Here is a 9,891-nt window from a genome sequence, read left to right on the forward strand (position 1 = left end):
CATGGGATCTGCATTTATTGCTATACAGAGCGATAGAAAGATTGTTGGAAACAGGTTCGCTCGCAACTTCGCTCTCAATAGCGCGATTAACGGATATTGTTGGTAACAGGCTCGCTCGCAACTGTGCCTGTTAAAATATCCAAAATGTCTTTTAATGTATGTATTTAAAGCACATGTACTTTTCCTATGCGGTACAAAATAGAAGAAAATGTATATTATTCTGAGAATGGCATGGTATTATCACTTCGGCCAAGGCTGTAGTTGACTAGCACCATATAGCAACTTTAGCAAATAGCTATAATGAAAAAATTCATGATAGAATGCAACTGAAAAATACGTTGAGCAGTCCCCAGAATTCGATCAAGCACAGTACAGAGCAGTACGGAAGATAACCACAAAGTAAGTTTCTTATATTATATTTTGGATGTATAATTACTGAGTGTATGAATTAAATTTGCCTGGCTTACAAGGAGGATAGCCAACAGCTACATTTGCTAACGTTAGCTGGGATAGCTGAAAAGCAATCTTAGCATCAACATAATTATCACACGAAATATAAAGCAACAGTTCAGGAAAGCCAAATATTATTTATCTAGCTAGCTATGGAGATTTGTTGACTTTGTGCAATATGACAACTCATTTAGCTTTACCTATCTACTGAAATGTAGCCTGTCACCCTATTATTTTATCTTGATGGCTGTCACAGTCAACATTTTCAGACGGTCCGCCCACTAGCTGTCACTCAAAACGCAAGCAGTACGCCCTCGACCCCGCCCACACAGTATCCGACCTCCATAGTAACATGATAGAAACATTTTTGTGATATGTCCAAAAGTATACATTTTTATCATTAAAAAAAAACATTTTTAAACCATTTACAAACAATTTTGCAATGGTATAGAATATAAATAATGATACAGTATTTCAAATTTCTGTCCGACTTTAACCATTTACAGTTGTGGCCAAAGGTTTACATACACCTAGGCTAAAGTTAGTGTACATTTACATTTATTTTGGGAAGTCAATGAGGGCATCTACTTTGTTCACATCAGAGGTAATTGTAAAACAATTGATTAGAGACAGATTTATTTCAGCTCTAATTCACTATATCAGAATTCCAGTGGGTCAAATGTTTGCATACACCAAGATGACTGTCTCTTTAAACAGTCTGGAAAATTCCAGAAATTGATGTAATGACTTTTCAGGAGCCTCTGATTGGCCAATTGTCATAATTAGAAGTTAATTGGGAGTTAATTGGCACCTATAGCTGTATTTAAAGCCCTACCTTTAGAGCCACGGCCTTTTTGCCCTTGATACCACAGGAAAATCCAAGCAGGACCTCAGAAATGTCCTCCTTAGGAGCAATTTCCAAACAACTGAAGTTACCATAAGCACCTGTACAAACAATTGTATGCAAATATAAAAATCTTGAGACCACTCAGACACCGCATCGTTCAGGAAGGAAGCACATTAACTCCCAGGTCTGAATGAACTTTGGTCGGAAAGGTTCAGCTGGCTTGCACGACAGGCTGTCGTGCAAGGAAGAAGCCCCTACTCCAAGACCAGCATAAAAAAAGCTTGCAGGTGCTCACCAAGACGAAGACCTGGCGTTTTGGAGGCGTGTTCCTTGGTCAGATGAAAAAAAACCGTTTGGCCATAATGATCGGCGCAATGTATGGAGGAAAAAGGTTGAGGCTTTTAATCAGGAGAACACCATCCCAACTGTGAAGCATGGGGGTGGCAGCATCATGTTATGGGGGTGTTTTGCTGGAAAAGGGACTGGTGCACTTCAGAAAATAGATGGCATCACGAGGAAGGAGGATTATCTAGAAATACTGAAGCAACACCAAGACATCAGCTAGAAAGTTAAAAAACTTTGTCGCAGCTGGCACTTCCAGCAGGACAATGATCCTAAGCATGCTTCCAAGTTGTAACAAAATGGCTTACAGACAACAAAATGAAAGTATTTGGAGTGACCATCACCATACCCTGACCTGAATCCCATAGAAAATGTGTGGACTGGACTGAAAAATCGTGTCTGAGCAAGGAGGCCCACAAACCTGACTGAGTTACACCAGTTCTGTCATGAAGAATGTGCAAAAGTATTGTGAGAAGCTTGTGAAAGGCTACCCCAAGTGTTTTGATTCAAGTTAAGCAATTAAAAGGCAGTGCCACCAAATACTAACGAAGTGTATTTAAACTTTTGACTCACTGAAAATCTGATATGGTACATAAAAGCTGAAATAAATCTGTCTTTTAGCTATTATTTTGAAATGACCTCTTATGGAAATAAAGTAGATGCACTAATTGACTTGCCAAAAGAAGTGTATGGTAACATGAAATGTGCGGAGTTGTGAAAAACTGAGTTTGAATGCCTTTAGCCTAGGTGTATGCAAATTTTTGGCCTGAACTGTGTTAGAGGTTATAAAAATGAATTAGCACTCTTCACATCAATAACTGCAGATGCAGTTTTCTCTTACTTTGGACCTTGTGAAAGAATTTGATGATGGTCAGTTTATTACATACACATTTTAGAATGACAATTTGCATAATTCAGCTTTGGTTATATACACAATATTTATAATAGATTGCCCGTAAACTCAGTTTAAAAAATAAAATGGTATGAAAGCTAGAATTTAAGAACTTATAGCATTTGAAATTTAGACAGCAGGTTTAAAAACAATTTGTCCCTTCTGACACTGTTTACCCCTGGCAGCACACAGTCATAAGACGTCGTCCTCTTCCAACGAGCCAGAGTACCTGTGTAAGTGGATGGGTCTGCCCTATGCAGAGTGTAGCTGGGAGGATGGAGCGCTCATTGGCAAGAAGTTCCAGCACTGTATCGACAGCTTCAACAACCGCAATAACAGCAAAACCATCCCTTCCAAAGACTGCAAAGTGAGTCAGATCTCAACTTGGCCAGGAACTCCTCCTTAAAATTTTCTGTCTTGTCACTTTTTATTTAAGAATTTATGTAGTTTATTAATTAGGTAAACTAGCATCATAGATAACTTTAAATCCAAACTGATAGCATCTGCAATTTGTAGTCCATTCTTGCTAAGAAGCTCAGTATTTATTGAAGAAGTGATAAGACCAATGTACTCTATAAGCTCTTAGATTGTAAAATAAGTGAAAAGCCTTGTCTTGGTTCCAGGTTTTAAAACAGAGGCCGAGGTTTGTCACTTTGAAGAAGCAGCCATCTTACATTGGAGGGGAGAATCTGGAGCTGCGAGATTATCAGCTAGCTGGCCTGAACTGGCTTGCTCATTCCTGGTGCAGGTACCAGTCAGAGTGTTGCACGCTCTGTAGAAGAGTGCTACATCATATCCTTTATGTAAGGGAATCTTTTGACATTTATATAGGGATCCCTTTCAGAAGTCTTGGTGAACCTGGAATTCCATGAATAATACACCCGTAATGAAGAGTGGTGTGCAAAGGAGAATTTGTTCCAGATAAAAAAAATGAGTACTGATACCATATTTAAAAAACTAATAATGATATAGGCAGGTGATTGACACCTTGTGCTCAAATATATATCATCAGTAGTCCTTTGCACCCAGAACACAGCTTATTATAAATACAATACCAAGATTCAAATAGCAACATATGATTTGTCAGCACTTAATATGCAAGCAAATGTAGTTCTGAGAGATGGAGAGGGCAAAAGCAAAGAGGGGAGCAAGGAACAAACAGTATTGTACCTAGTGTTGCAGTGCTATTTGGAAATATTAAAAAATAATTTCCTACCAATAAATCATTATAGATATGAATTTGACTGAGAGAGGGAGAAACAAATGAGATTTTAGTCATTGAACAAAAAGGAGGCAATAATCAAACCTGTACCAAATTCCTGTTGATGTAGTTCTTCTGTTTGCTTTGAGTTGCCTGTAGTTCTTCTAGTTAGCAATGAAGGTTTTCTGTGACTGGTATGGGTTTCCTGTAGTTCTCCTGTAGCTGTCTTCTTCCTGCATTTTGGCAGCTGCTCTGACGTGTTCTTTCGCCTCGCAGGTGCAACAGTGTGATACTGGCTGACGAGATGGGCCTGGGGAAGACCATCCAGACCATCTCCTTTCTGTCATACCTGTTCCACCAGCACCAGCTTTATGGGCCCTTCCTGCTGGTAGTGCCCCTGTCCACCCTCACTTCCTGGCAGAGGGAGTTCGACATCTGGGCCCCTGACATGAACGTGGTGGTCTACCTTGGCGACGTCATGAGCAGGAAGACGGTATGGCCTTGACCCTCACCATGGCTGCACAACATGTGCTACTTGTATTTGGTCCTAAAAACATTCAGAAATGTTTATACTTCACATGCATAAAGCAACTTGTGCTATGTTGTCTGTTGATTTTGCTCCTTGTGACTTTGGGACTTTGGGAAGGTGACAATTGTAAAGTGATGGGTTCGTTGTTTATTTCACTATTTGATTCTTAGATTTAATTTTTTTGACCAGATCCGTGACTATGAGTGGGTAAACCAGCAGACAAAGAGGATACGATTCAATGCACTTTTGACCACCTATGAAATTCTGCTGAAAGACAAGGTATGTGGAAGGACAGCCATGGTTATAACAAATAAAACATAATCCTGATGGTTATTGTCAGTGAATTTGCACTAATTTTGCATGCCCTACCAACCCCTTCTCTCCCCTGCAGGGCGTTTTGGGTAGTATAAACTGGGCCTTCCTTGGTGTGGATGAGGCACACAGACTAAAGAATGACGACTCCCTGTTGTATAAAACCCTGATGGATTTCAGGTCCAACCACAGGCTTCTGATCACGGGGACCCCCTTGCAGAACTCCCTCAAGGAACTCTGGTCATTGCTGCACTTCCTAATGCCTGACAAGTAAGGGACTATAATTTCCACAGTGCACCTGTGATCAAAGTCTCACACTGGGGTTGGGGGGGGGGTGTAAATCTGCATTTGGTGTAATGGTTAATGGCAGTGTTCAAATTTGTTTCGATTGATGAAAATCCCAGAAAATGTATGTTTCAGAGGTAATTTACATGACAAATGGTATACAGTGAAGAAACCTCAAGCCCTCCTGGTCTTTACGTTCTACAGGTTTGAGTCATGGGAAGACTTTGAGGACGAACATGGTAAGGGTAGGGAGAATGGCTATCAGAGCCTGCACAAGGTGCTAGAACCTTTCCTGCTAAGGAGGGTGAAGAAAGATGTGGAGAAGTCTCTACCCGCCAAAGTGGAGCAGATCCTCCGCGTTGACATGACTGCGCAGCAGAAGCAGTTTTACAAGTATGATGGCCACGTACACCGACACGTGCTGTGCTTGCACATTAATATAAATGTATGTGATAATCTGACAGGTAACTGAAAGTCTTTGTGTCCCTGCAGATTTAAATAAAAGTATATGATAATCAGACGGGTTACTGAAAGTCCTTCTCTCCCTGCAGATTTATGTAAATGTATACGATAATCAGACAGGTTACTGAAAGCCCTTCTCTACTGCGGATTTATATAGATGTATATGAGAATTAGACAGGTTACTGGAAGTCCTTTTCTCTGTGTAGATTTATAGAAATGTATAGGATAATCAGACAGGTTATCGAAAGTCCCTCTCTCCTGAAGGTGGATCCTGACTCGGAACTACAGAGCTCTGTCTAAGGGTACTCGTGGGAGCTCTTCTGGATTCCTCAACATTGTCATGGAGCTGAAGAAGTGCTGTAACCACGGTTATCTCATCAAACAGCCTGAAGATGTAGACAGCCCCACCCAACAGGAGCATCTGCAGGTGGGCGTATGGCAGTGGAGGGCTGCAGGTTTCAGGCCCGAATTGAGCCACCAGTTGTATAGTTGTCCGCATTTTCACCCAGTTGCAGTTGTTGTCATATCTGGCCTGTGACAGTGACCCTGTGTGTGACTGTGTGAGAACATGTCCTTTGTGCGTCCCTGTGCAGGACTACGACCGTGTCCATGCATGCTATGGTGTGTATGACTGTGTCTGTTTGTACCATGGTCAATACTGTGACCGTGACAGTTTGTATGACCCTAACTCTAACCGTTTCCGTGTTTGAGCATATGAGTGACTGTATACATGACCATGAATGACACTGTAAATAGTGTGTGTGACTGTCTCCTCCTGATGTTGCAGAACATTGTGCGGGGCAGTGGGAAGCTGGTTCTTTTGGATAAGCTACTAACCAGACTACGGGAGAGGGGCAACCGTGTGCTCATCTTCTCTCAGATGGTCCGAATGCTAGACATCCTTGCAGAGTACCTGGCCTTCAAACGCTACCCCTTCCAGGTACAGAAAGCATCTGCTTTTACCTACACCTATAGTTGGGTCATGGTGCTCCAGGTATATAAATTTTTGGAGAGGCTGTCACATTTTGGCTGTAACTATTCCAGGTCCTGAGAGAGGGTTGTCCCTTTACCAATATCTTAACATTTTAACCTCAGTTAAAACTATTTCCTGTAAAAGAAGCATAACAGATCTACACAAAAATGGAGTTACTGCCCTCTGAATCCTGTACTTTTTGGCAAGGGACATCTTAACAAATCAAGTGAGCTGTGAACACCTGGGGGTTGCAGGTTCAAATCTCAGGCCTGGGGCACCACAGCTGTATCTTAGAGCTAAGGGCCAAACCAGGGGAAAAATGTCCGACTGTAGAAATGGGTGACATGCTTTTAGGAAAAAGAATGATATAATGTAAGTATTGGTGATCATCCGGCGCTTCAAGAGGCAGGGCAAGAAGACCTGTTTAAAAGCAAGGGCTGGGGTTGTTGACTCCTAGCGTGTGAGAGATCGTGTGTCAGTGGTGTGGGATGCATGCTTGGGGGTCTGTGATAGCGCCCAAGGTTATTTTTATTCTCAGGTTATTTTTAATGGAAACTGGTAAGGCTGGATCTCCAGTGATGTGAGTGTATGGATTCAAGCTGACTTTATAGCAGCAACAATGTGCTGACTAACAGGCGTGCCTTTACCAGGTTTGCGGGCTGATATTATGTAGGAAAATACCGCTGTGGGTTTGGAGCACGGCTCGTTCTGCCTCACGGTTTAGCAGTTTAGTGTTGCTGACTGGGGGAGCCCCACAGGACTGTATCCAGCGTGAAGCCAAAAGCCGATCTGTCTCTTTCCTCCCCTCTCCTTCAGCGTCTGGACGGGTCGATTAAAGGAGAGATTAGAAAACAGGCACTCGACCACTTTAATGCCGAAGGTTCAGAGGTATGGAGTGATACTTCCTTTTTGCTAACAGAAAACAGATATTGTTTATGATTCTATCCATGTGTGCCTATCTTAGAATCCAGGAATATATGCCTGCTGCACTCCACAAATAATTAGAATCTCACCAATGCTTATGACAAGCAGGTACACCAATTGCATGTGCTCAGGAAATGCACAACAGTGTCCATCTGGCATTTAGGTAGAAGTGTTTAAATACTTAAAAACTCCTGCACCAAAATAACACAACTTAACCTTGTGTCCTACAACAGAGCAGGCTTCTGAGATATGGAGTTGGGAGATGGCAGAGTTGGGGACTATTTTCAGGCACATGTTCATGTATCATTTGTGGCATTCTGCCCTGTATATCTTGGCCATTGACTTGTTTTATGAATATATTATGGTAGTAGTGCTGACGTATGGGCAAATCTATTGCTTAGCTTTGCTATGACAGACTCATATTTCAATTCTGCAGCATGCATTATCATCTGAATGTAAATTGAACTGAATATATATATTTTTTAATCTCTTTGATAAACAGCCATTGAATGTAATGGTTTTTGAAAAACAAGCAAATTCCTAAAGCCTTTTGACTGTGGATTGTGCCATCTAGTGTTAAGATCAACCCTGCTGAGAGCAAAAAGTTTGTCTGTGTTCCAGGACTTCTGTTTCCTGTTGTCCACAAGAGCCGAAGGCCTTGGAATCAACCTGGCGTCTGCAGACACAGTTGTCATCTTTGGCTCTGACTGGAACCCACAGAATGACCTGCAAGCTCAGGCCAGGGCCCACAGGATTGGCCAAAAGAAACAGGCAATTATCCCCAAGGACCAGTTAAATTCCCAGATGAGTGAAAGAGGCGGGTTGTATGGCCAACAGGCTACAGAATGTAATTTACTACAAGTAGTGAAATGGTTCTTACTGAACTCTCTGCTAGTTTTCTCTTGAGGTTCTGGTTGGTAGTAGTAGTTTTCAGTAGGAGCTACATTACTGGTTATGAGCAAATAACTGGGTTAAATTTTACCACGGTTTCAGGTGGTAGCATAAAATCATACAATTAGGAAAATACACGATTCAACCCATCTAGGCTCATCATTTTGCCTACAGTCTGAGGGTATCCAGTGTCTTGAACATTACAAGGTTCTCTGCATCTTAATAGTCTTCTATTTGTTAGAACTTTGTTCGAAAACAGGTGATTTTCTTTGAGCTACGAGGTGTGAATGGGTATTTTTCCTCACTAACTGTTTCACATGGCAGGTGAATATTTATCGTCTGGTAACCAAGGGAACGGTGGAGGAGGACATAATTGAAAGAGCCAAGAAGAAGATGGTGTTGGACCATCTTGTCATACAGAGAATGGACACAACTGGACGCACTGTACTGGACAACCACTCAGGGAACTCAAAGTGAGAGAATAGAGCGGTCAGGGGCCCTGTCTGCTTCTGGGTGCAGCTAAAACCAGTGTTGAGGTTCAGTGACATTTCTGTTCAGTCATTTCAGGAAAAGAATTTTGGTTCAATTCATTAATTGAAAAATCATCATACAGTTGAGGCCAAAGTTTACATACACCTAGGCTATAGATATTCAAACTCAGTTTTTCACAACTCCGCACAATTCATGTTTGCATACATTTCTTTTGGCAAGTCGATTAGGGCATCTACTGTGTTCACATCAGAAGTCATTTTAAACCTATCGATTAGAGACAGATTTATTTCAGCTTTAATTCACTATATCAGAATTTCAGCGGGTCAAAAGTTTACATACACCAAGTTGACTGTCTCTTTAAACGGTCTGGAAGATTCCAGAAATTAATGTAATGATTTTTTATAAGCTTTTAATTTGCCAATTGTCATAATTAGGAATTAATTGGGAGTTAATTGGCACCTGTGGCAGTATTTAAGGCCCTACCTTTAGAGCCACTGTCATTGTGCCCTTGATACTATGGGAAAATCCAAGCAACTCAGCCATGACCTGCGAAAAAAAATTGTCCGGTTCCTCCTTAAGAGCAATTTACAAACAACTGAAGGTACCACAAGAATCTGTACAACTGTATGCAAATATAAAAATCTTGGGACCACATAGACACTCCATTGTTCAGGAAGGAGGGACAAATTAACTCTCAGGGCTAAACGAACTTTGGTCAGAAAGGTTCAGCTGAACCCTGAAACAACAACAAAGGAACTGGTGAAGGAGTTGGAGGCATCAGGTACTAAAGTATCTACATCCACCATTAAGAGAATCCTACATCGTCATGGCCTGAAAGGCTGTGGCGCAAGGAAGAAGCTCTTACTCCAAGACAGGCATAAAAACCAGAATGAAGTTTGCAGGTTATCACCAGGAGTGGTAGTGAGGAATGTTATCTAGTCAGATAAAACAAAAATTCTACTGTTTGACCATAATGATCAGCGCTATGTATGGAGGAAAAAGGGTGAGGCTTTTCATTCGAAAAACACCATCCCAACTGTGAAGCATGGGGATGCCAGCATTATGTTGTGGGGGTGTTTTTCTGGAAAAGGGACTGGTGCACTTCAGAAAATAAATGGCATCATGAGGAAGGAGAATTATCTAGAAATACTGAAGCAACACCAAGACATCAGCTAGAAAGTTAAAACTTGTTTGCAACTGGGTCTTCCAGCAGGACGTAACAAAGTTGTAACAAAATGGCTTAAAGACAACAAAGTGAAAGTATTGGCCATCACAAAGCCCTGACCTGAAT

At 41.5% G+C, this 9,891-nt stretch overlaps 1 protein-coding gene across 1 annotated transcript; it reads left to right on the plus strand.

The window, feature by feature from the left end:
• The first annotated feature begins 46 nt into the window (after positions 1–46).
• LOC135246477 (chromodomain-helicase-DNA-binding protein 2-like) lies at positions 47–8,659 on the plus strand. Its single transcript, XM_064319924.1, has 11 exons — positions 47–2,898; positions 3,155–3,279; positions 4,009–4,225; positions 4,451–4,540; positions 4,653–4,843; positions 5,063–5,251; positions 5,585–5,747; positions 6,108–6,260; positions 7,110–7,181; positions 7,839–7,988; positions 8,433–8,659. Exons 1-11 carry the CDS (start codon positions 2,773–2,775, stop codon positions 8,583–8,585), a joined length of 1,629 nt encoding a protein of 542 aa, XP_064175994.1. The 5' UTR covers positions 47–2,772; the 3' UTR covers positions 8,586–8,659.
• Positions 8,660–9,891: the final 1,232 nt, after the last annotated feature.

This window comes from Anguilla rostrata, unplaced genomic scaffold, assembly GCF_018555375.3.
Source record: "Anguilla rostrata isolate EN2019 unplaced genomic scaffold, ASM1855537v3 scaf0379, whole genome shotgun sequence".
Classification (NCBI taxonomy): domain Eukaryota; kingdom Metazoa; phylum Chordata; class Actinopteri; order Anguilliformes; family Anguillidae; genus Anguilla; species Anguilla rostrata.

What these genes read in the sequence shown, in the direction of transcription:
- LOC135246477 (XM_064319924.1), top strand. Translation starts at nt 2,773, where the DNA reads ATGGGTCTGCCCTATGCAGAGTGTAGCTGGGAGGATGGAGCGCTCATT. An exon ending in CACTTCCTAATGCCTGACAA is followed by an intron (nt 4,844 to 5,062) that starts GTAAGGGACTAT and finishes TACGTTCTACAG; the next exon opens with GTTTGAGTCATGGGAAGACT. An exon ending in CAGCAGAAGCAGTTTTACAA is followed by an intron (nt 5,252 to 5,584) that starts GTATGATGGCCA and finishes TCTCTCCTGAAG; the next exon opens with GTGGATCCTGACTCGGAACT.